This window comes from Heliconius melpomene, chromosome 14 (assembly GCF_056956725.1).
Source record: "Heliconius melpomene rosina isolate 202511_hmr_F chromosome 14, ASM5695672v1, whole genome shotgun sequence".
In the NCBI taxonomy this organism is placed as follows: Eukaryota; Metazoa; Arthropoda; class Insecta; order Lepidoptera; family Nymphalidae; genus Heliconius; species Heliconius melpomene.
Window position 1 is genome coordinate 1,524,620 of NC_140402.1, and position 26,401 is coordinate 1,551,020.

Consider the following 26,401-nt stretch of genomic DNA (forward strand, 5'->3'; position numbering starts at 1 on the left):
ACTTTACAATTAATATTTTATATAAATTAGTATATGAAGTTTTTAATTCTCAATTGTTTAACTAAGATATGTTTCCAAAATTAGTGATTTTTTAAATGATTACATAAATAAATAAGTAGTTAATTCAATATATATTATATTAAAATTATAGCCAAAGTAAAAGTGTCACGTGAATTTACGATAAGTCGTTCTGTTTTCTTTTTAGCCTTTTGTCTATGGCAAAATTATACGCGCCTAAATTTTAAATATAAAACGATCAATAGTCCATTTCAGGTATATACTTTGATAAATAACTGTATAATTATAATTACCATGTGACTAAAAGTTTTTAAGTATAATCCAATTTGTTCACAAAACGTAAATACAATTTAAATTTTCCCGACAGAATTCGAGATGTTGAGTGTTTTATAATGTGTTCAATAGTACTAAGAGTTAGGAAATGAAAATACTTTATATATAATTTATTCCCCTGTCTTGAGAACAAACCAATCACCATCCAATCCAGCCATTTATAAATATAACTTTTTCTAAATAACTATACTGCTAGCTTGATGCACCCATAAAAATTTTCCAATTAATTATTTACACAACTGTACCTATATGATTATATATTTATAACTTAACCTTTTATACATTAGACACACTATAAATTATAAGAGCGTATACGCTCTATTGCGTTTGGGTTATGTTATATTTGTTTATCTTTACGCTGTATCCCACATAGCACCGGGTACGCAGAGCGGACCTGGACACCTAGTGACGAAGATGGAGAGACGAGCTGGACCATTACAAGCCTGACTAGTGCTCAATAGCACGAAATAGACCAGAGTGAAAAAAATGGAGAGAGGCCTTTGCTCAACAATAGGATAGTACAGGGTAGGAAAAAAAAATAATACTTATAATCGTTTCGTATATATTTTCTTGCCGATTCTATAGTATATAGTTTCGATTTACATAAGATGGTCTACCATTTATATCAGTTTATATCCGTTTTGATAAATTTAAAAAAAGAAATCACTTAAAATGCAGAGTAGGCAATTTTATTTTCTATAATCCTTAGGTTTAAAAAGAAAAATCGTAATTTTATTTATTTTTAAACTTGAATAATTGTATTTTTTTTCAATAAAACACAAAATAAATAATTTAAACTTTATTTAAATATACAACATGGTAGCTATAGCTATGTAATTCAAGTCCATGTTTTGGATATTTATATATACATACATATTATGTGCCGTGTCGTCTCTTTTCGTTCGCGGTCAGTCTTTTCTAAGGGAACGTGTCGAGAACAAAATACATTTCAACTAGCTATTTGTCGCGTTTTCGCTTGTTTTTTTTCTCTCTCTTAATTAAATTTATAAGAATGATTGAAGAGATTTCACAAATTGACATTACCTAATTATATTTAGAATATAGCTTAGTCGTTTCTTTGTACATACAGTTAATAAGATTTAAGAGTTAAGCTCTGACAGATATTCAAATGAATTATTGATCATATTATTTTTTTACTAGAGATTTCATTCTGTTCATTTAATTATTTAAAAAAAAATCTAAGAAATTACTATTTTTCTTTTTATATAGAGAACTTGCAGTACAACTAGACAGAGTAGGGTAATGCAAATAATTCATTGCGCTGTGTGGGAATCAAACCTTCGACCGTCGCATTTACCATCAGAAAAAAAATATACCATTAATACTATCCAAATGTGATTCTTATTCCATTTGAACATTTATCAGACCCTATATTGTCTAAAGATTGATATAAAAACCAAAGTATTTTCGAAGAAATAAATTACATTATAAAGCAAAATATGATAAAAGAATACAATACAAATCGAACTGCATTTCAATTTAAGTAAAAAATTTGAAATTTAAATATAAAATTATCATATTAAAAAAATATGATTCGATAAAACAATATTGATTACATTTAATGCTATATTTATTTAAAATATTATTAACAATGTATTTGTTTGATTGATCGTAATATAATTTTATTATAAATAACATTTTTTTAATAATTTAATCTGCTATAAAAAAAAATATAAAAAAAAAAACAAAATCGATTCAGATGTTTCCAACTTAGCAAGAAAATATTTCGAAAAGAAAATATATTTTAAACATTGGCATTGACAAATTAGATATTTGTATACAGAAATAATAAATAAAAAAAAACAATACAAACACATGCGTCAATTATTTATATGAAAGGAAAAAATATATTTTTTTAAATTAAGCAGAATAGAAATTTATATTTACAATTATTGCTCAAATCTATTTATTATAGGCCATAATGAAATAAATAGCAACCAATTAATAATTTGGTTACAAAATAGTTTAGTTTTAGCTTTATGTTTATAGCAGAGTAGGCAGAGGGCACCTAGTGTCAAGACACTCCGTTCCTCATGCCAATTGTCGAAACATTGTGTGTTTAGTTTTGTGTTTACGCAATGTTTCGTCTTTTTATCTTTTTACCAGTGGTGAATTTGGTATTTTTAGACTTTAATTATTCGATTATTCAAAACAACTATTGAATACAAAATATGAATAATTGCAAGAGATTTACAGTGAGATAATAATATATTTTAAATTATATTTAATTTTTATTAATTTAATCCAGTTTCTTTGGATAAACGAATAAGAAATTACCAGTCAAGTAACCAAACTACTAATCGACTTTTATCGACTTATAATAAATTTTCAATACTTTTAGTTAGTGTTGCCAACACCAAATATATATATACATATATATATTTTACAAAAAAATATACAGCACACAAAAAATAAAATAAGTGATAATTCTTACCACCATTAAAATATTTTTTTAGATCGGCAACATTAACACAAGTCCTACATTCGTCACTTAATCGATATACAGTAATTTATCTATCATATCGATATCCACTCGATTGTTTCGCATTTCATTCACTCGCAATTCGTATCTAAACTCGTCTAAGCAGTAACGGTGCGTAACGAAATTTAACTATTATAGTTAATTATCTATAGAAAACTTTCACGATTTGGTTTTTATCGATGGCCAACGTTTGATCCAATATTGGATATATATTTTTTAACAAGATTTTTGATTGTCGTGATTTATACACACTTTAAATAAAATTATTTTAATTGTCTTTATTTAATAATATTATTGTTTCGAACACTTAGCAGTAGTTCATGGGTCTAGCCGTTTTAAGAAATTCCACTCCGCTTTTTGCCAATTTAACGCTACGTTTTGACTTACTAGACTTTCTTTAAAATTTAGTTTTCATTTACTAAAATACATAGTTAATAATTTAAAGAAAGCTAAAAAAAATTATACGGGCCACTTGCCTTTGGTAATAAAATTAATTATTTACCAGATTGAGGATCAAATTCACCCTACAACCGTTGCGTGTACATTTATATATTTTTTTAGCTTAAGCCGTTCTTCGCACATAGCAGTGTAGGCAGACTTATTATTTTTTAGGGCAACAACCAAAATGTATATAATTTTGGAGCCGACATACAACAGCAATTAAAAATTATTAGTCAATCAATTAAATCCAATATTGGACCAAATATTAGTAACCAAAACGTGAACGCAACGTGAGTAGTGACGTATAAACCTTATAGTATACTATAGTATAGTAAAGTATAAGTCTAAATACATATTTAACTACATTATCTTGCTTCATTTTCCTGATTTGCTTTACGTTGAGGTGATTTCGATTCTATACGTTTCCGTAACGGCAAGTTGTACTCCCATCCCTCTTCTCCTTTCGGACTGAAGAGCTGCAACAGATAAAAAAAATAAACAAGTGTGCTTTAAACCAAAAGTGAAGTAAAACTTCTTTAGATTCATCTATATTTAATTCCTTTTTCTATTGCGAAACGTAACTGGTTATGAGAGAAAGAAAACGTGTGCTGGATTTTTTTTTGCCTCATATAGTAATATACGAAACGTAACTCTCTCTCTTTATCTATCTTCACTTACTTAAACCTCACTCTCAACTTTCGTTCGCCTGATCACACCTTTCAAAAGATGAGAGAGAGAGAGAGAGAGAGTGAAGACATGAGTAATCGTGACATCATTTGATGATGACAACATCCGTTTGGAGCCTATTTCGACATATATAATGTAATATTTTTTCTTCATTTTCGGTGTTTAGTTGAATTGTCATCATTGTTATAGCCATATGCCTCAATAACACTGTATCCCGCATATAGCAGCATAGCATTAAAGTCCAGCGACGCACAGGCGTTACACGGGGTCAAATGCGGCGGTGATCACTTACCATCAGATGACCACTGCGTGATGACCACTGCGTGCGATGACAATTGCGTGTTAAGTAGCGTAATCCAACGCAGGGCTTTGCCCTGGCCTCACAAACGACACACGCACAACTAACCTGCGTGAGCCATTTCTCCCCGCCGTCCACGCGCCTCTTGGCGGCGTCGCGCTGCGCCTGCTCGAGGCGGCGCTTGGCGGCGGTGGCGGCGTCGGTGTCGGCGGCGCGCAGCGCGGCGGTCACGTGACGCCACACACGGCGCGACTCGCCCGCTTGCTGGCGCGACACAGGCGCCACGCGCTTGCGGTGCGTGCGCATTGAGGATACGTCGAACAGCACTTCTGTGCGCTGTGAGATTGTATGTTCTATGTTAATGATGGATGTTTGACCATATTTGCATAATTCTTATTAGATTAGGTAGGTCAGCTCAATGCATATTAGTAACGAAAATTAACAGCATGAAACGAAAATATAAATACTTCTTTTGTCCCTTTTCGCTAAATTTTCATTATAATGCATGTTGTGTGACAGAACTCCATATGACGAGTTATCATGTAAGTAAAATAATCTATTACCCTGAGTAGTTATCAGACCTACAACTATAGGGTTTAGAGCCAGAAGCTACACCGATAACCTCTTTAAATTTCATTTTAAATATATTTCAAATATCTTCCTTTCTATAGTAAGACACTCCCTTACCCCCGTATCAGTCCATCTTCCCTCCATCCTTGTATTCCACTCTCCCTGAGCGCTGTAATACGGTTTCTTTTCACTTCCGGCGTAAATTTCACACGTGACTCGATGTTTCTTTCCACCATAGAAGGGTTTTGTGAGAAATTCTATATTCGCTTTATGTCCAGTCTGTATACATTCTATCACTACTGATCCACCTAGTTCTATCCATGGCACTGTTAATATTGATCTGAAACAATTAAAATACATATTTCAATAAAAAGTAAAGAATATATTTCAAATGAAACGATTCAACCGGATTAATCGCATATATTTACAATATTAATAGACAAAATTAGCTGGTAAAGAGAAAAAAAGAACGAAAACAGAAACAGAAAATTAAAACAAACCTGCCATAACCATTAGGAAAAGTTAACGTATATTCCTCATCCACGTCCAGAAGCGTCACAGTTCCTTTCCCTATATTGTGAACTCCTATGGAAAGTCCTAGAAACTTGCTTTTGGTCCAAACGTAGGCGTCGAATTGTATACGTTTGTTCACGTGTTCCGCGTAGAAGGCTGATATGGGGGGGTGGTGGGATACTTGTTCTGCTACGAAGGAGAGCTGATCTGGAGAACACCATGGAACTGGTCCATCGCCTACTTCTTGCTGGAGATTTAAAGAATATTTATCATGTAACTTCTTTTAGAACTATTGCAAAACATTATCTTACCTTCGTATGGTCGAGGTGAAATTAAAATAAACTTTTTAGAATTTACAATAGAACTTACAAACAGTTTTGTAGATGTTATTACAGCATACTAAGAAGGATCAATTTTTTACTTATTATTATCTTTATTAGTATCTTATATAAAATAATATAATAGCTTGACAGTATCAAAATTGCCCTACAAGAGAGGTAAAGAGATCGCTTAATAAACTACTAAATGATATATACCCATACAATTTTAAAATGCAAAATAAATAAATTTAAATTAAAAACTTACTTTAGAGTTATTCTCCGACTCGCCCTCAATGTCCCAGTGGCATTTAAATATTTCCCCTAATATGGGGTTGTATGGTTTCTTGGCCACTTGAGATTTACGACCCGCGTGATATGAACTAAGGTACCATCTAATCACTTGTACCATTCTCTCGCGAGGCGTTTGCATGTCAACTATCCTGTAAAAGAAAATAATATTTTATTTATTACTACAAACATATGTTTTTTAGACGCCAGTCGTGGCGAAGGTGGCATAAGCGTGGTTCCTGGGCCACGAGGACTGTTTATAGTTCATTTCCTCGCTCCAGGAACGAGGCAAAGCGCGGCGTTGAGGTCCGACAATCTACACGCAAAGGGAAGAAATTGAGGAACTGTCTTAATAACACAGAACAGATAGATATAAAGTAGTTGTAGTAATAATATAGTTTTATACATACTTAACAAATTGGTCCGGGTGTGCGAAGGAGTCAGCGTACATCTCGAGCAGTGATCGCCTCTCCAAAATGAATGTAGGAAGCACAACCTAAAAATGGGAGAAATAAATATTTCAACTTTTATTTTTCATTTTTAATTATTATAAATATATAGTTTATTAATGCTAAGAGCTCTATACATAAATCACTTTATTCTGAATTTTTAACTACACAAAAACCAGTCAAGGTCAAGCCGGATTCGCTCGCCAAGGGTTCCTGCCATGCACTCATTTTGTATGAAATGAACTACATAAATGATAAATTTGTACACCCAGGAGGAAAAGTAGGACATTCTCACCCGCGAATTATTATTATTGTGACAATCGCGAGTGGCAATGCCCTACATTTCTCCCGTGGTGCGTACAAGAACATACGTACATTCGATACGTTACAAGTGTAAATTACCACTTTTCAGATTATTTCCTTAATTTTCAGATTGTACTGCAAGTTCTCACTTGCCAAATTTTTTTTTTATCTGTAGGTGAGCGGGAAATATCTTGTAGGTTTATATTACGTAGCATACAAAAGTTAACAAATTTAAGTTTGCATGTAATTATTTTGGTAATTATTTTTCCCTATGAAATATAGATACACCTTCACACGATCTCGATATAGATAGATTTGACACACGGACAATAAAGTGATCCTATAAGGGTTCCGCTTCTTCCATTTGAGGAAGATTACGGAACCATAAAAACAAGAAATAAAATTGAAAAGTCAACTCATGTAATTAAACTTTATATTTAAGTTTAAATCTATATATTAATCCTAGTTAAAAATAACTAACCTTAGTGAGATCCATTCCGATTTTGACTTGAGACAGTAAATGTGTGACGACGGAGCCATGGTTCTCCATAGACCCGAGATCGCTGTCCGAATCATCCTCGTATAGTGCTGGAACAAAATATTATACTTACAATTAAAAAGATTTCTGTTATCTTTCCATCTAACTAATCGAATAGCATCGGAGATTAGCATTTTAGTAAAAAAAGACAAGTTTAATTCTTGAAACGAGTTCATTATTAGACAGCTAGCTTTAAGATTAACTTAAACTCTAATAAAATTAATTCTAGTTAAATCTAGGCAGAGACCTACTTAAGAAGCTATATATAACAACCGGTTCTAACTTCTGCCGATTACGCGTCAACAATCCTAGTGGGCATTAGTACTTCTAAGGTGGTCAGGGAGACTCCGTTCCCCACTGACTGACTGTTATATTGGATTAATTATAATAAAAATATCATATTTGTTCTTGTTAAAATAAATCTAAAGGATCCATCATAAACTAGATATTATCCGTATAATATAATTAACATAATGCCAATAGTAGGAAGTCGTCTTCATATGAAGTCGTATAAGTATTGTTATTGAATACTTATATTATGGAATAATAAAATCTGTTCGGATAAAGAAAACTGAAGTTTGCGGTGTTATAAAAAAATACTAGTTTGTTGCGATAATTGTGGCACAATGAAACAGTATCCTAATGTAAAAGCGATGGTTATATAACATGGGAGTCTAGTGTTAAGGCACTCCGTTCTTCACTTTCCGCCGGATTCTGGAGGCATTTGCCTATGCCACTGCGCGACGACAACCTCATTTTAATTTCCCTGGTGGTATAAAGCGCGTCAGGTTCCAACAAACAACGTATATCTGGAATTGTGTGGTCAATGGAGAACAATGCGCCTTATCAGTAGGTTCTCTTTGCACACAATGCTATGTGCCATTATTTAGCTTCACTCTGTACCCTGGACATAGCAGGGTAGGCAGAGTATACATGAGAACCTACTGTTAAGGATCTCCGTCCTCGTTAAAACACATCTGTTCCTCACTTTCCACCGAATTCTGACGACATTACGCGAGAATTCTCCAAAATAACTATAGTCACACCAATTACCCCCAGGACGGACCATACTGGTGTTATTTAAAAACTCGAAGGACAGCCATCCAAATCAAGTCATGATGTAACCCATCACTGGAGACTGGAGAACCATTACGCGGTCGCAGGAATCGTTGTATTTCCGTCACGCGGTGCTCCTTTTATAGAATGCGCGTGAGTCATTGTGCGGGACAATGTTAGGATTTTGTTTTTAATTCTGTAGTTTGTGGGGTGAGTTCTTATTGTATTTCTAATTTGTTATTTTTTTTATTATAGAGCAATTGAAAAGTAAACAAATCTATATATATAAAAGGACTTGTCCTCACTGACTGAGGTAAGACGCACGCATAGCCGTAACCGCTCATGATAGAAACGTGAAATTTGGGGAGATGTTTACTTTTGTAATCTGGACATCCACTAAGAAGGGATTTTGAAAATTAAATCGGCACCGATTCTTATAAAAATTAAAATTCAGACTCTTAAAAATATTTAATTGAACATGTGTTTCATGGTTTTCTATAATTCACCCCCGAGGGTGCAAATAAGGGGTTGAAAGTTTGTATGGAAAAGCCTTTAAATAGCCACCGATTTTTATAAAATTTGAAATTTAGACTCTTAAAAATATTTCAATGAACACGTTTCGTGGTTTATTAGAGTTCACCCCTAAATAAGCAAGCGTAGCTGGGCGCGTCCGCTAGTATTTTATATAAAAAAACAACAGCACTGACATCTATGGATGTGTGGGATAATTTAAAATTTAATTAATTCACTAACTTTTACCTGCGGCGTTACGCCCATATTTAAATGAAAATAACTAAGAGTGCGTATGAGATGACACATTACAAGGGCCAGTTATAAGCCTGACAGTAAGTAAGTTAAATCAGAAACAATTAACGTAATGTAATATAGCCTATATACAGCCTTCTTTGATAATCAAACTATCCAATACATATCTGTTTATTTAATCAAACCACTAATTCTTGAGATAAGCGGGTTCAACCAATTAGACTCTAGCTTTACAATACAAATAAAAAGTACAGACAATATTTTTAAACGACTTTTTACCTCAATTTCGAAATCCATAAGTTACACGATGACACTGGCAAACAAAACTCAAACTAGAAGAAGGATAGAGTTGAAAAGTAAAGCAATATAAGTTTCACGTCTACGAGCAAACGTTGCGGTCACGAGTAACGACCGGATCGAACAGCCCTGTGGGCTGTGTTATTGACATTTGGAATATCTTACTAGGAAAATGGAGCTTTTGGAAAAAAATAAGTAGTTTAAGTATGTTATTTTCAGGTTCACGCCCTTACTCATATATAAAAGGCAGAGAGACAGAGAGTCAAGGAGAGCTTAGTATTAGGACACTCTATCAGTTCTCTGCTTTGCGCTCGAGTTCAATATATCATGTGATAATTGGTGGAAGTCAGTGGACAATAATTAATAACTCTTAGCAACATTGAAACTGTTAAGCCAGGACGGCCTCAGTTATGTCATAGGTTTGCTAATGTTTCTTTATATATATTTAATCTAAATTTAGATTATAATTATCCCTTTCTGAATAACTAAAGAGGTAAACTTCTCAACATCGATACTTTAAGACGGAAAGCCACCTTACGCCCACGCGAAGTTTTGTTCTCAGGTACAACTCAAAGGCATTGTTTCTAACTGTGGTACCTCTTTTAGACTACCTTTATTAGTCCCACGTCTAATCCCACTTGGGGTTTAAGATAACTTTGATAAATATTTAATAAGTAAGGTAGAGGCTTATCATACATTCACTAATTTAATAAGCTATACGGGAAATATTTTACAGATTTAATTTCTTAGGTTACTTTTTAACTGTAGAACGATACCATATACCTTACCTTATTTGTTTTTTTAGCTCTATCTCACATATAGTAGGGTAGAAAGAAAGTGCTTTGTATTAGGACTGAAGAAGGGAGTACTTTTCCCCATTTTTTACCCAGTTTTCTAGGTATTGTATATTGAGTGGTGAAACTCAATGTCGCGTCACTATTTTAGTTGTCTATTAAATCATTATTTTAAACAATGTTTAGATATACACGTGTTTGTTTCATCTTGTTAGTAGAACGTGAATGTTACGTGTAGTTTATACCAAACTTTGTTTAGTCCAATCTCAAGTACTATAATTGTACTAGTATTCAACTTATATTATATCCATAATTGACTGGTAGAGTCAATTGTCCAAACTGTTGAATTGTGAGTTTGATTCCCCCTCGATGAAATGAAATATTTAATATCTTTATTTCCTTGCTCTGGTAAAGAGGCAGAATCGCGTAGTTGAGTTCCGCCACTCAACGCGTAATGACTCCAGAATTGGTCCAGAAGTGAAAATGGAAGTGTCTCAACGCTAAGCCTGTAGGTTCCTTCTGTCTATCCTGCTATGTGCACGATACGGCGTGAAGCCAAAAAAAAAAGTATCGAGACTTTCTATATATTTCCAGCACTAAACCACGAAGGGCTAATATTTTAGTATATATTAGTTAGTACCATTTCTAGTTATATTCTTTCTATATATATAAAATCGAAAGGTCACTCACTCATCACGAAATCTCAGAAACTACATGTGCTAGGAATCTCAAATTTTGCATAGGAGTTATTTATAGGACGTAGGTGCTCGCTAAGACGGGAATTTGCAATATTCGACTTCTAAGGGGTTGTTTTTGGGGTCGAAAGTTTGTATGAAACTTCGTTACTACAAATGCTAGGAGTCTCAAATTTTGCGTAGACGTCACTAGGACGTAGTCATGGAGACAGAAATTAATAATAGCATAGTTCACGCGGGTGAAACCGCCAGCGGGCCGCTAATAACAGATAAATGCAACTCACCATCATAATCAATTTCCCCATCATTAGTCCGAGGCAGGTCGACGGCGGCGGGCGGTGCCTGCTCCTGCTCGGTCGCGCCCTCCGCCCCGCACGTGCGGCTCGCGCTGCAAGAAAATTACATTTTCTTAATATATATTAGACACTTTAATTAAAACGTTACATGAGAAAATTGTTACATAAATTAAATCTTTAGAGCTTGATTGCAAAAAATATGTAGAATTAAATTTAGATCGTCGGTATAGTAATATTTTAATACAAAAATCACATTTGGTAAAATAGTATAGCCTGTGACAGTGACAGTATCTGCTGTGGGTTCAATCCCAGCTCGGCAGAATGTTAATATTTAGATTATTTTCTTTTCCCCTCTCTGGAAGACAAAACGCGGTGTTGAGTTTCGCCACTCAATACCCAATATCTCAAAAAAGTACGGAGTACGGAGCTTTCAAACATACACAATCAATTTTCTTCTCCTTCTTCGTACGGAAAATATATTAGGAAGAAAGGTAAAAAAGATAGGTAACGTATAATAGCAACGAGTGACATCTCTAAGCCTGTGGCTATACTCCGGAACACGCTTAAATATTGTACGAGGACACAACGATAAAAGATAAAAAGGCTGGACTGGACATATTGGCCGCAGGTCAGATGAAATACAAATCTCGTAGTAGACGAAATATAAATGTATAATTTTCAATTTCATAAGCCGTCAAAAAATATATTCGAGATAGTTTGAAGAAACACGGAATTATTGGATGCATTTCCAAGTTTTTGGGACTCTAAAGTTCCCTTATTATTGTAGAGAATTTTTATCTCAAAAAGATTGAGGTTCAATATTACATTATAATTTAAATTTATTTCAGATTAATTAAATTTATTTTTTGCTTAAAAATACTCATTTATAAAGATACCTCCGCATATCTTTAGGAATTCCAGAGATGAATGAGCATCTGCTATATAAAAAGGGTTGGAGCAAAGATCAGGTTGAAGTTCAAAGTCAATTTCATCATCTATATATATAAAATCGAAAGGTCACTCACTCATCACGAAATCTCAGAAACTACATGTGCTAGAAATCACAAATTTTACATAGGAGTTACTTATAGGACGTAGGTGCTCGCTAAGACGGAAATTTGCAATGTTCGACTTCTAAGGGGTTGTTTTGGGGGTCGAAAGTTTGTATGAAACTTCGTTACTACAAATGCTAGGAGTCTCAAATTTTGCATAATGTCACTAGGTTGTAGTCATGGAGACAGAAATTAATAATAACATAGTTCACGCGGGTGAAACCGCGAGCGGGCCGCTAGTTCCTTATAATTATAATCTATATACACTTCTAATTAAACACTTAATTAGCAGAAACTGAAATTTCAGGCCCAACTAAAACACCAACCTCCAGAACAATATCCAAAAGGGTTAGCGTCCCTGAGGCACACAAGGTAAACAACATCACCTACAAGTCCTACAACTTAGAAATATAATTAGGCTAATAGCATACAAATTGACTTGTGGCCTCAATTCGAGTGGAGGAAGCCTCGCATCATCCACTTTTCTCTCGGTTAAGTGTGTATTCATGTTTGCGGTACAATTTAGATGATTCTCTGCAGCGGAATATGGCTGTATGTTAATAAACCGTAATTAGAGCGTAAACGTCACGTGTTGTGAATATATTGCAAGTTTCTACTGCAACACTCGGATGACTTTTAATGATCAATTTTGCGGTGGATGTCGTTTTGAAATAATTAGTAGGTTCAAAGCTGATCAGGCTCATGCTTTTGCCCGAATAACGGGGTAGACCAAGCCAGTGTTAAAATACTCCGTAAACAATTTCCAGTTAAGTTTCCGAGATGATGGTGGAAGTCAACGCTGCGCTAGGTGTACCTAAGCAACGAAATGAAAAAAAAAAATTAACTTCCGCTCAGAGGATCGAATTTTCAACCTACATGTACGACAACACGCTGTTTTAGAACACCGCAATGGTCCATTCAAAGGTTCAAAACTGGGTGGCAGAAAATAACCTTTTATATTTTATCATCGGTGGCATTATTATACGAAATGTGAACCCGTGTAATTTTATTTTTACTTTTTTTATGAGCTGTTTTATGAGTTCCGAAGCCACTGGAATTAAAAGTAAATATTTATGCTGAAAAGATCAAGTGACAAACACAGGAGACCAGGCACAGGTAAAGGACAACCTTCCGAAAATTTTATATTCCTCTCTCTGGTAATACCTCCAGAATTCCACGGAAAATGGGAACGGAGTAACGGAGTAACACTAGGTTCCTTCTGCCTAGCAGCATGAAGCTGATTTGATTTATTTATATGTGTGGTATATAAACTATGAAGAATCAAAAAACACTAATGATACAATGAACGCGATGTGAAATAGCACGTGTTAGAGCGACGCGCGACCGCCGACAGTATCTCATGGCCAAAGTCAGGGTTAGCATCGATTGACATTATTACTTTCTTTGTCAGAATCCATTGTATCCATAATAAGTTTAAAAATTTAAAGTACAAAAGATTTTATATTATTCTGGTCTATTATTTTTGTATTGTTTTTTTTTTTTTTGTTTTTTTGGTTTTGTCAACTGATAATTTATAAATTTAAAAAAAATATGTTTTTATTTTCGGACAAATCATCCAGGAATTTTTACATGCAGAGTGTCAAAATGATTTTTCATCAATATACAGTTCGAGAGGCTTAAGCCGAGCTTATCATTTATGTGAGTAACCACTAAAAATTGACTCAGGAAAAAATTATTAAATACCTATTAAATACCTTGCAATGCAATTAGTTCAAGAGATAGAGAGAATTAAGCCAGTTGTCAAAAAACCGTATAAGCCCATTGAGGCCAAGCAAAAAATGCGCGGAGCTCGACAGCCGTCGTCACATTTGCAGTATATATAAACACTCATACAAATGCAAGGCTTAGTTTAGACCTCATGGACTGTACATATGTCTGTAGTTTACAAATAATAAGGTTTTTATTTTTAAACCAATAAGTAAAAGAGGGGGCAAGTAGCACAAGCAAGAGTTATAACAACTTTCTATGTTGTGTTTTTCAAAAATGTGACTATTTATAAACCATCATCAATTAATTTCCAAAATATACTTTGCAAAGCAGCTCTAGCAGAATTATTACATATTTGGTGTCGATAGAGAGAGGGTGAATCCATAGAATGCGTATATATTTTTTCTTACTCATTTTAACTAAGTTGTAAATAGCGAAAGATATTTTATAAATTTAAATTAGTAATGTTCTTTATTTTTATCATCTGAGTTTCGTAATTTGAGCCATTTTATATAACTTTTATGTTACTTTATACAGCAAAAACGAGCCACTTGTGTATATTCTTAATAAGCTTTTACAAAAAGATATAAAATATATTATTATAAAGTGTTATTATGAACGAGGCCCCTGTGACGCAGTGGCATAAATGTGTAATCTACAAAATATAAATACAATCCCGACTGAGTTCAGCAATCACGGCGTATACAGTTAGATATTTTCCAATAGAGGATAAACATGTATGGAATTAATGTCTATTGAATGTAATGCAGGATAGCTGCCAGCAAATGTAATAGATTGTACCATTGATTTTGAAAAGAGCAACTGTTGAGTTTCTTGCCGGCTCTTCTCAGCAGAACTGCCTTCCGAACCGGTGGTAGCTTTTTGTTCATATGTTCATTCGACGATTCAAAAGTGCTTATAATAATTGCCTATTTGAATAAAGAATATTTTGAATTTGAATAGCGGTTCCTATAGTGGTGTCACCAGCTTACTTTATTATTTAATATATCTTCTAGTTCTAGACATATCTACTAAGTAATAATGTATTCTACGCAGCTTTAGCAACAGCTGCTGTCACTTGGATATGTTAGATAAGCCTAGCTGGATGTAACAACATAATATTGCGTATTTCGAATAATATAGCAGCTTCAATCAACTTTTTCTATGAAAGAAGTTTAATATTTAGTTTTTATGGTACCTAAAAATATTTACGATGAAAACGACATGATGAAAATCCTATTTTTTTTAGATTCTAAAAAAATAGTTCGCCCTTCCTAATTTTATTCGCTTATATCTTTGACAGTGATTTTGCATATATGTAGTTATTTTTTTAGCTTCAGTAATAATTTGTTTTTAGTTTTATGTTTTATAGTTTATAACTAGGGGGTGTAAGACAATTGTCAGTGTGAGGGTATTTTACAGAATATAAAATAATAATACCCACATAATTATTTATAAAAGAGGAAGGGAACGGCTATAAAAAGTGACGTTTTTGATGGATTGAGTCAGTACGTCGTTATTCTGCCTGTCGTAAGGTGTAAAATTGTGACAGTGTTCAAGTATTTAAAATCAGTGTCATTGTTGGAACTATGAGTTTTAAAACGTGTATAAGTGTAAAGTGTTATATAGAAACAGTGTTAGAAGTGTGTATACGTAAAAGAGGAACAATAAATTGTGGTTATTAAGTATTTTATTATACTTAGCACCTGACATTTTTACAAATGTCAGAAGTGGGATCCAACACCTAAAGATAACTGGTGTTGTTACTACGCCCAAAGCAGACCAACCGGCGCACGACGACGAATACGGTACGTCTGCGACGGTGATCGTAGACAGAATAGACGCGGAGATAATCAGCGGAAGCGATCACGGCAACCGTAATAACCGAAGTTGTAGTCAAAAGCATAGTTATGGTCGCCGTCCAAGTAGCAGAAGGTACAGTCGAAATCGCAGAAGACGTGAACGTGAGGTACAGGGACGTCTCAGCAGGCGTAGGTGCGTGGTAGCAGGCGTGCCAGTGAGCGTGGTAGTAGTGTTCAACAAAGCAACAGCGACCATGTTTATAAGCCGAAGCGAGAACAGTATGTTTGCCGCTAGCGTGACAGCCGTGCAGATAGCCATCTTCTAAAGAAGACAATGAAAATCGTCTTCCTTGAAGTAAGCATCGTTATGAAGGTACGAGGATTTTATTAATAGTAACAGTAATATTAATCATCAAGTAGAAGTGCAGAAGCGGCACAATATGGTAACAAAATTTTAATAAGATATTAAGATTCAAAAGTCAAAGTAGTCGCTATAATTAAAGTCTCCTTTATAACAAATCTAACAGTGTGCTAAATGTCATGTTATAGTTTACTTAGTTAAAGTCTGTAGAAAAGTGAATCGCGTAAATGAACTAAGTGAAAATGTAATCAAAAAAAAAAGTAATATAATTAAGTGACGTATTCTCAGTAAACGGCATTGTTTTAAATTCTTTCATTAAACTAGGAACTTTAAGTGAAATAAAAGGTCAATAGTATATTAAGTGAAATAAGGATGAAACGGAGCCTTCGATAGGTTTTGGTAACTCGACAGTTACAGCCGTAGACAGTTATGATATTTAAATTATTATTGATGGCATTTTGGCAATAACGGAAGTGCTTAGTGTCTAATGAATATTTACTTAGGTTATGCTGTTACAGAACAAATATTTATAATGTTTAAGACTTACGATAATTTTAAAATAATAGCTAAATAAAATTATAATACCCGCAGTATTATCATTTAGTAGAATTGAACAAAAAAAAAGTCTTATAAAGTCAAAGCATCAAACAACGGTTAGTGTATAGCAATGGTAGATGTAATAAACTTATAGACGTGTAAAGAATATTTTGTTTTATAAAAATTAAATGAATTTGACGATAAAAATTGTAAACTTATTCTAAAATAACTTGTTGAAGACAAAAAGAAATAAGCTGTCAAAATAAAGTTAAAAGATAGTTATGTGTTTAAAAAATTATTAAAGTAATTTAAATAAGCAGACCCCAACTTAAAGTAACTTGTTAATGTAGATATTTCATTAATGGAATACATATCGAAATTGTTTTGTGGTTGGTGATCTAGCAAATTAAATTAATTGATAATAGTGCGGTAGTTTCTGCGTTATGGCGCCCTAGATTTTATTCACTGGTCTAAAGGTTAATTTGGTGACATATTGTATTCATTGCGGGCAACTTTTGAAAAACGTGTTTATTCCTCGAGTTTCCCGCTGCTAGCGCTAGATTCCATAATGTAATTGGCACATCGAATAGTATGGCTAGTAAAATGAGCCACGCGGATGTTTTAAGTTTTAATCCAGTTTTAAAAGATAAACAGAACACTGATGTAGTCATTTATGTTTCAAGTAAATTCAACAAAGTGCAAAAAATACGTACGGTTATGTTTATATTGTGTTTATCACAAGGCACCTAACAAAACCTAAAAGATTAGTAATAAAAATAGTTAATTGTTGTGAATCATTGACATATTTTCTTAAACTATGAAATAGTACAACCAGTTAGAGGAACAGATGCTAATTATGCAATTACAATATAAAATGTTATATTTTATATTTACTACTTCAGTTAGACTGACCAGATAGTTGACTTATAAGACAGACATTTAAAAACACGAAGGACGTGTTAAGCCCATTGTTACCGTTATCTCTACTCCACGATCTAATGAGCAGGTGGAGATATATGTTCCAGTATTGGTTTGAATATAAGAATAGTAAGGCGAGCAGCGTCATGTTCTGTTGGACTCTCATGGCTAAACAAATTGTTTATTTGTATATTTTCGAGCTTACTATCAAATATAGAAAGTAAATATATTTGTCAGAGTATTATTTACAAATCAAGGTGTCATTAATTATTAGTTATAATTGAATTGAGAATAACAGACTGTTTAGAGGTCTTATAAATAAAAGTTATACAAAAGGAAATAGAATACAGTGTTGCTGGTGCTAGTTACAAGTACTTTTTATATAGTAAATGAATCTACTTAATTCAAAGTGTCATTACTATTATTAAATAGAAATATTCTATATAGTATTGCTAGTGCTGTTTAATACGTACTTTAATTCAATCGTTAGCAATTGCAGACAATAATTGTGTTGTTAAATTATATTCATAATAAAGGAATCGGTTGAACGCCGACTAAGGTTTGAAATGTGAGTAGCAACTCTGATAGTCTTATGTTAAAGTCATTAAGCGTAGATATAGAAAATAAAATAGAGAAACAATTCGTAATAAAATTATAGATCAAGTATAAAAAAAAAGGGTTAAATATATAATAGTATAAAAGAACCGCCGTGTAAGTACCAAAACGAATTTTTTGTTAGTTTTTCGTAATAAAAAGGTTACAAGTTTTTAACAAAAGAACAAATATGCCATTTAAGATATTCTCCCAATTACAAAAAGTGTAGAGGGGTTTTTATAGAGCAATAGTGGCTATAGATGAAGTTAGAGCGTGGGTAGTTTTGACCGTCTTTCTGACGATAGTGATTCTCAAGCCAAATCGGATAGTCATAATGATAACAAATGTCAGTCTCGAATTATTTAATTTAATGAAGTCTTGTATAAGTTGATAAACAGTCTAGATAAATTTTAATACTATTAAATAAATAGCATGTATGAAGGTTGATGACGGTGGACGAGGCTAGGGAGGTATGTAGGGGCCGTGGCGTTTGGCCCTCCTTTCTCTCTGATTGCCCCGCTAGGGATAATGCTTTATCTATATAAAGCATGGAGTTAAGTGAAGTTAAAAGTATAGTATACAGTGTATACTTATGTCACGTAGATAAAGTATACATGTATATGGATTTATTTACTTCTAAGTGAATTGTGATGTTTAATGATTTAGTTTAGTTTAAGATTTAGTTTTAGAGCAATTGCTCTAGTTCAAGATGGGCAGATTGCCCCAGTTCAAGATGGGCAGATTGCCCCAGTTCAAGATGGGCAGATTGCCCCAGTTCAAGATGGGCAGATTGCCCCAGTTCAAGATGGGCAGATTGCCCCAGTTCAAGATGGGCAGATTGCCCCAGTTCAAGATGGGCAGATTGCCCCAGTTCAAGATGGGCAGATTGCCCCAGTTCAAGATGGGCAGATTGCCCCAGTTCAAGATGGGCAGATTGCCCCAGTAAAAGATGGGCAGATTGCCCTAGTAAAAGATGGGCACATTGTCCTAGTTTCAGTTGGGCAGATTGCCCTAGTTTCAGTTGGGCAGATTGCCTCCAATGTCAGTTGGGCAGATTGCCTCCAATGTCAGTTGGGCAGGTTGCCTTATTTTCAATTGGGCAGATTGCCCTAGTTTCAGTTGGGCAGATTGCCCTGGTTTCAGTTGGGCAGATTGCCCTGGTTTCAGTTGGGCAGATTGCCCTAGTTTCAGTTGGGCAGATTGCCCTGATTTCAGTTGGGCAGATTGCCTTCAGTTTCAGTAGGGCAGATTGCCTTCAGTTTCAGTAGGGCAGATTGCCCTAGTTTCAGTTGGGCAGATTGCCCTGGTTTCAGTTGGGCAGATTGCCTTCAGTTTCAGTAGGGCAGATTGCCCAGGTTTTAGTTGGGCAGATTGCCTCCAGTTTCAGTTGGGCAGGTTGCTGTCAGTTTCGGTTAGGTAGATTGCCCCCAGTCTCAGTTGGGTAAATGGTCCCTAGTTTCGGTTAGGTAGATTGTACCAATTTCATGTTGACAGATTGTCTCAGTTTCATGTGGACAGATTGTTCCAGTTTCATGTGGACAGATTGTCCCAGTTTCATGTGGGTAGATTGCCCCAGCTTCATGTGGGCAGATTGCCCCAGTTTCAGGTAAACAAATTGCCGCAAAGCTGATCACCTCCCAATTTGGGCCAAGTAGACGCGCAGGTAGCTGCTGCGAGCTACCTCGAGCAGACCATCAACGGTGACAACATCATCTTTGACTCCGTAAGGTGCCTAGCAGGCTTCTGCCGCCACGTTTCACGAAGGATTCTAATCTTCGCTGGCTCGCAGCCAGTGGGAGTCGAGGAAGAGCACTGTGAGGAGGGACAGATTGCCGCAAAGCTGATCACCTACCAACTTGGGCCAAGAAGACGCGCAGGTAGCTGCTGCGAGCTACCTCGAGCAGACCATCAACGGTGACAACATCATCTTTGACTCCGTAAGGTGCCTAGCAGGCTTCTGCCGCCACGTTTCACGGAAGATTCTAATCTTCGCTGGCTCGCAGCCAGTGGGAGTCGAGGAGGAGCACTGTGACGAGGGACATATTGCCGCAAGTTAAGGTAAACAGATTTCCGCAGGTTGAGGTTAGAAGATTTTTGCAGGTTTAGGTGAGCAGATTGCCACAGATTAAAATGGGCAGATTACTGCAGCTTAAAATGGGCTGATTGCCGCAGTTTAAAATGGGCTGATGGCCGCAAGTAAAGGTGGACAGTTTTCCGCAGGTTAAGGTGAGTAGATTTTGCAGGTTTAGTTGGGCAGATTGCCACAGTTTAAAATGGGCAGATTGCCGCAAGTTAAAGTAGGCAGATTGCCGTAGGTTAAGGTGAACAGATTTCCGCAGGTTAAGGTGGGTAGATTTTAACAGATTAAAATGGGCAGATTGCCGCATCTTAAAATGGGCAAGTTATCGCAAGTTAAAGTGGGCAGATTGCCACAGGTTAAAGTGAGCAGATTGCCGCAGGTTAAGGTTAGCAAGTTGAGCCAGGTTACATGAGTAAAAATTGGCCCTAGTTTAACATGGCAGATTGCCTTTAAATATTGTTTGTAAAAGCTGTAAATCTTTTTTGTAAGAGACATTATTACAGTCAATTATGTAAAAGTTATGAACCATAGTTATTCTTTTAGCTTTGTTTTTTTTTTTTTTTTGGAAACACGAGGTCGTGTTTCGGTGCAGGACGGCCGAACTGTAAGACAATTGTCAGTGTGAGGGTATTTTACAGAATATAAAATAATAATACCCACATAATTATTTATAAAAGAGGAAGGGAACGGCTATAAAAAGTGACGTTTTTGATGGATTGAGTCAGTACGTCGTTATTCTGCCTGTCGTAAGGTGTAAAATTGTGACAGTGTTCAAGTATTTAAAATCAGTGTCATTGTTGGAACTATGAGTTTTAAAACGTGTATAAGTGTAAAGTGTTATATAGAAACAGTGTTAGAAGTGTGTATACGTAAAAGAGGAACAATAAATTGTGGTTATTAAGTATTTTATTATACTTAGCACCTGACATTTTTACAGGGGTTAGCAAAAAAAAAATGGAGCTCTAAACGAAGAAACGTATTCCTGGATACCACTTTTGCTTGGTCTATTGTACCTCATCATTCCCTTCTCAGAAACACCCTGGTAATGATGCATAGTAGTTAATTTTGTCAAATTTATTCTAAATATTTTAATTGAAATTTAATTCGGCAGCTAAAAGTACAATCAAGCACCTTAAACGACTTTGCCATATTAATATTACAATTTTTTATCTATCTCGGTAAAAAGATTTGGGAAATTTCGTTATTCAATGAATAAATTTTCAACTTACCTCGTATTTGAAACTTTCGTATTGAATTCATTATAATATCCATAATATCAAGAGTATCTGCTAAAATAATAACACTTTCCCTTTCCCTATAATAACACTTTCCTCTAGTTTCTCCCTAATTTTCGAGATATTTTTTTATGTATTGAGCGGCGGAACTTAACGCCGCGCTGTGTCATGTCAACATAGTTAAGAGAAAAGTCTGTAAAAAGCACTGCTCAAGTTGGTAATTAGGTCTATGGGTGTCTGACAAAGGACATTAAAAGTCTACGAATGTTTAAGTAAATTAGGTAATTTAAGTAAATTAGGTAAATTATTTTATTGTACTTTTTAAATGTTAAGGTTAAGTAAAGGTATACTATTGATCGTTAAAAGGAATGTACAAGTTGAATGATCGTCGTCGTCATTCCAAGCATTGTGATTCCAAACACACTATCAGTACTTACATACATAAATGAGCATTTTTTACATGTGCACGGTTCCTTTCTAGAATTTTATATGGCATTGTTAGACATAATATCTCTAGATTACCACATGTTTTTTAAATAATGGAATTGGTTTATTTTAAATGGATTATTAAACAATATTTCGATATTTGAGGCCGTTGTCGCGCAGCGGCACAAGATATGACTGTAACGCGACGGTTATGGATTCGATCCCCACTCGACGAAGTGAAATATTTATTTATATTTATATTTTAATTTCTTCGCTCTGGTGTTTAGGCTAAGAGCGGCGTTGAGTTCTGTCACTCAACACGCAATTCGGCGGTAAGTATTGAACGGAGTGTCTTAACACTAGGTTTCGTCTGCCTAACCCTGCTGTGTGCGGGATACAGCATGAAGCTGATTTGATTTTTGATATTTAAATAGACATTATGAACCAGTGTTATACACTTGATAGCAGTTCGTTACTGGCCGACTCATAACATACGTCAAATATAGCACTTCTTTCGAAGTTTCTCGCTGCATCCCACATAAAGCCGAATAAGCAGAGGGAACCTAATGTAACCTAACTACGACACGGTGTTCCCGCAAAATTTCTCGAAAACTTTCGGCGTCACTCAAAATTTCGCTTTGTCTTGAAGATATATTTATCTTATATAATAAATTAATTCTCACGTTCGTACAGTATGAAATTGAACCTGCTACCTCTACAGAAGGCAACCGTTAATTCTTCTATACAATTTAGATTCTCAGTAAAGATTGATGCGAGGCGGAGGTTGAACGACACGCCACCAGCTTCTTAAACGAGCTATCCTGTTATTTTATTGTTTCGTGACTCATTACAATTACAAGCGCAAGAAAAACACGTGCGTCATGTTATTTTATTAGAGGAAATGGTGTTCTATGAAAATATATATTTTTTAAAAACTAGATTTTTTTTTATATTTAAGAAGAAACAGTAGGTTCGATGCCCATTAGAGAAAACGGAATATTTAATGTTTTCATTTGACTTGCCTCTCAATTATGATTTTGAAAGAATAATAATTACAACACTATCAATCACGTTTAAATTTTAACCGTAATTACAGAAAAGAAAATCGTTACTCTATAGGTACTCGTAGATAATGGTGCATACTACAAGTTAACGATGTATCTATAAATCAGCTTCACGCTATAACCCGCATACAGCATGGTACGTTCCCCACTTTCCACCCAACTTTCCCAAGCATTGGAATATAATATATAATAGGAACGAGAAATAAAGATAAGATTGTTACGCCAAGCTTTCGCCTCCAAAAAGTTAATAAATCTTTTATGGGTCTGAGCATACGTGTATATAATAAAATTCCGCAGTGTATTCTTAGTTTGCCACTACCAAAATTTGAAATATCTGTCAAAAAATTCTAACAAGTAAAGCGTATTACACTGTTCAAGAATATTTAGAGGATAAGCATGTATGGAATTAATGTCTATTGAATGTAATGCAGGATAGCTGCCAGCAAATGTAATAAATTGTACCATTGATTTTGAAAACAGCAACTGTTGAGTTTCTTGCCGGCTCTTCTCAGCAGAACTGCCTTCCGAACCGGTGGTAGCTATTTGTTTATATGTTCATTCGACAATTCAAAAGTTTATTTGAGTAAAGAATATTTTGAATTTGAATTTGAATTGAGTGTTGAGTGCCGAAACTCAACGCCGGGCTTTTGCCTTGGTGTCAGAGCGAAAAAAGTAAAATATTAATAAATAATAACTGATTTCATCGAGTAGGATCGAACTCACAACCGTCGCGTTACAGTCACACCCTTGTTTCCCTGCACCACCTCAAATGCAACCATAAATAATAGAGAAGTATATAAAAAAACGTAATAAAGATTGCATCGTGGGTAACATCTCGCGTAACTTCAGATCGTAAACGGTAAAGTGCACCGTTAGAGCAGCTGATGCGATCCAAATAATTTCATTTACTATTAATAGTTGAAGTTGAAATATGGAGATGGTACATTTTATAGTTTGAAAGCATCTATTTTAAAACTATAATTTGTTTCTAGAAATTTATATAATTCGATATTTATATATTTTTATCTTTACGCATACTGCACATTGCAGGGTAGGCCGAGAGGGAACGTGGGAACCTTGTTAAAAGATACTCCATTCCCATACTACCGTTACCCACTTTCCACCGAATTCTAGAGGCATTGCTTGTTAAGCGGTGGAGCTAAACGCCCTGCGGGAATCGAACCCATAACCAATCAACCAACAGGGTTGAACACACGCTTGTGCCCCTGCGCCACGAATGACCTTAATACAGAACACTATGTCTAAAATATGACATTCAAAAACAAGTTGTAATTTATGATGAATAATAAACAACATATCCTCACGTTTCGTGTAAGCATCCTTCATTTAACCCTTGCAATTAAATACACTTTTAGAGGTGAACACCCTCAGACCCCACGAAGCTTTATAGCTGGAAACCATAAAAAGGGAAAAGGTTCGGCAATTTAGGTGCTTTTATTGAATGTTTAAGTAAATATATCACCCAAATCACTGTTTAAATCGCAAAAATAAGTAATAAATAAATTTAATTTCGTATATATTTTATCGCGGCGTTGACTTCAGCCACTCGATACGCAATGCGTCCAGTCATATTGGGAAAGCAGTTAACACTAGGTTCCCAGCTATATGCGGGATACAGTACAAAAAATGTTTCTATCTAAGTAAGTTTGTATGCAAGCTGGACCAAAAGAGAATGAAGTTTTCATTCATTCATTCATTTTTTCTAACCTAACGAAACACTATCATAAATGGTGTAGGTACTTACAAAAAAAATGGTATCTTTGCCCTTTAAGATTTAAAAGGTTTATTATCATAAACGAGACAACGCGAGAGGAGAGGACCCTAGTACACATATACTATGGATATTAACTTATTTTTCAATATATCATCTTTTTGTAAGATCTCTGTTACTACAATGAGATTTTATGTACTAAAAATGTCTTTGCCATCAAAATCTCATTTATATAAAAAAAAATATATTTTCAGAGCATTAACACGAAGAACAAACAAGACGTCAGGTCAAATCGAGGGTCTGATTAAAAATAATAAAGATCCGCCCATCCCGAAGCTCTTTGATATCATAAGTTTGCGGCGTACAATTTAGACGATGCTAGGTAGGTGGAGCTTATAATGAAAATTAGATTCAAAGGCCGAAATTATTTTGTAAAGGTTAAAGGTTTCATATTAAATATACATTTCTGTACCTGCTTTTGGTTCAGAGGTCAAAGTACTATGTAAATGAAGATATAGGGAGATAGATTGTGAGGTCAGTCGTGTTGCAGGGGTCCAAGCGTGTGCCATGTTGTGGATTCGATTATTTCACGAGGAAATTATTCTTTTCATATATTTTTATGTCTTCGCTTTGGTTTCAACGCAAGGTGCAGTGCTGTTTTCGGGGGAAGGTGGGAAACGCAAGTGCCTTAATAGGAGTGTCTTAACACTAGGTTCCCCTATTCCCTCTGCCTATCCTGCTTTCTGCGGGATGCAACGTGGTAGTGTATTATATATATATTTTTTACCGTTTTTTTTCCTTTGTGTGTTTAAGATAGGAATTGAACTCATAACCACCACCACTCAACAATAGGGTCATATGAGATTAAACGATACTTAAAATATATATGTATTACAAAACAAAGGACGAGGCTTTCCTTCGTACCTACTAGGTTAATTGTATCGACAGCATAAAAACGTATAACCCTTTAATCCAATATAAGCATTATCATATTAAGAGAATGACCGTGTTGACATAATTATAAATGTTTAAAATACCATAATCTATAAGGTTACAATAGTAATGGGATTCAATATAAACATTTATTAATATTATAAAAACTATTTACTGTCTATTTAATATTTTTAATTCTTTGCTTAGTATTAAGGCAAAGCGCGACGTTTAGATCCGCCACTCAACACGCAAGCAATGCCTTGATGAAATCGGTGAAACTGGAGAACGGAAATGTCTTAACATTGGGTTCCCAAGTTCCCTCTGCTTACTTTGCTAACTTCTATAGACATATCTTTATTCTCTACTTTCTCTACGTATCTATTGACTGATTAAATAAAAACAATTTCTCCTCACCTCTCGCTTTCCCGACGTAACGACCACCGTCTAGAAGTCAACGCACGAATCATTGTTCACTTGATATTTAGCACAAGAGTCATCACAATCTGCACTACACAGACACACACATACACACACTCGTTTCGTTAAACTTATGTAAAACTTCTAAGTCATTAAAAATAATGATAAAATATGACAAATAATCATTATTTCAATCATCACATTGAATTTTGGTATGAACTGGTGCACAAATAGAAATATATTAAAGCGTGTTTAGTAATTAAAATTTAATAATAGTAAAAGAAGTAATAATGACTCAAAAATAATTAAAACTAATGTTTTTCAAATTACTTATAACGACTTTAGAAAACCGTAAAGT

General features: G+C 34.7%; 1 protein-coding gene across 2 annotated transcripts in view; it reads right to left on the bottom strand.

Moving 5' to 3' along the window:
- Positions 1-1,135: 1,135 nt before the first annotated feature.
- LOC146531869 (oxysterol-binding protein-related protein 9) overlaps positions 1,136-26,401 on the bottom strand; it is a 58,231-nt gene continuing 32,965 nt past the window's right edge. For both annotated transcript variants that reach the window (XM_085197668.1, XM_085197667.1), the window contains 8 exons: positions 11,153-11,256; positions 7,205-7,311; positions 6,382-6,467; positions 5,949-6,123; positions 5,351-5,610; positions 4,968-5,190; positions 4,389-4,616; positions 1,136-3,771 (listed from right to left, as the gene is read on the bottom strand). In XM_085197668.1, the coding sequence (XP_085053794.1) occupies positions 3,661-3,771; positions 4,389-4,616; positions 4,968-5,190; positions 5,351-5,610; positions 5,949-6,123; positions 6,382-6,467; positions 7,205-7,311; positions 11,153-11,256 (1,294 nt within the window). In that variant the 3' untranslated portion in view covers positions 1,136-3,660. The remainder of the gene's footprint in view (positions 3,772-4,388; positions 4,617-4,967; positions 5,191-5,350; positions 5,611-5,948; positions 6,124-6,381; positions 6,468-7,204; positions 7,312-11,152; positions 11,257-26,401) is intronic.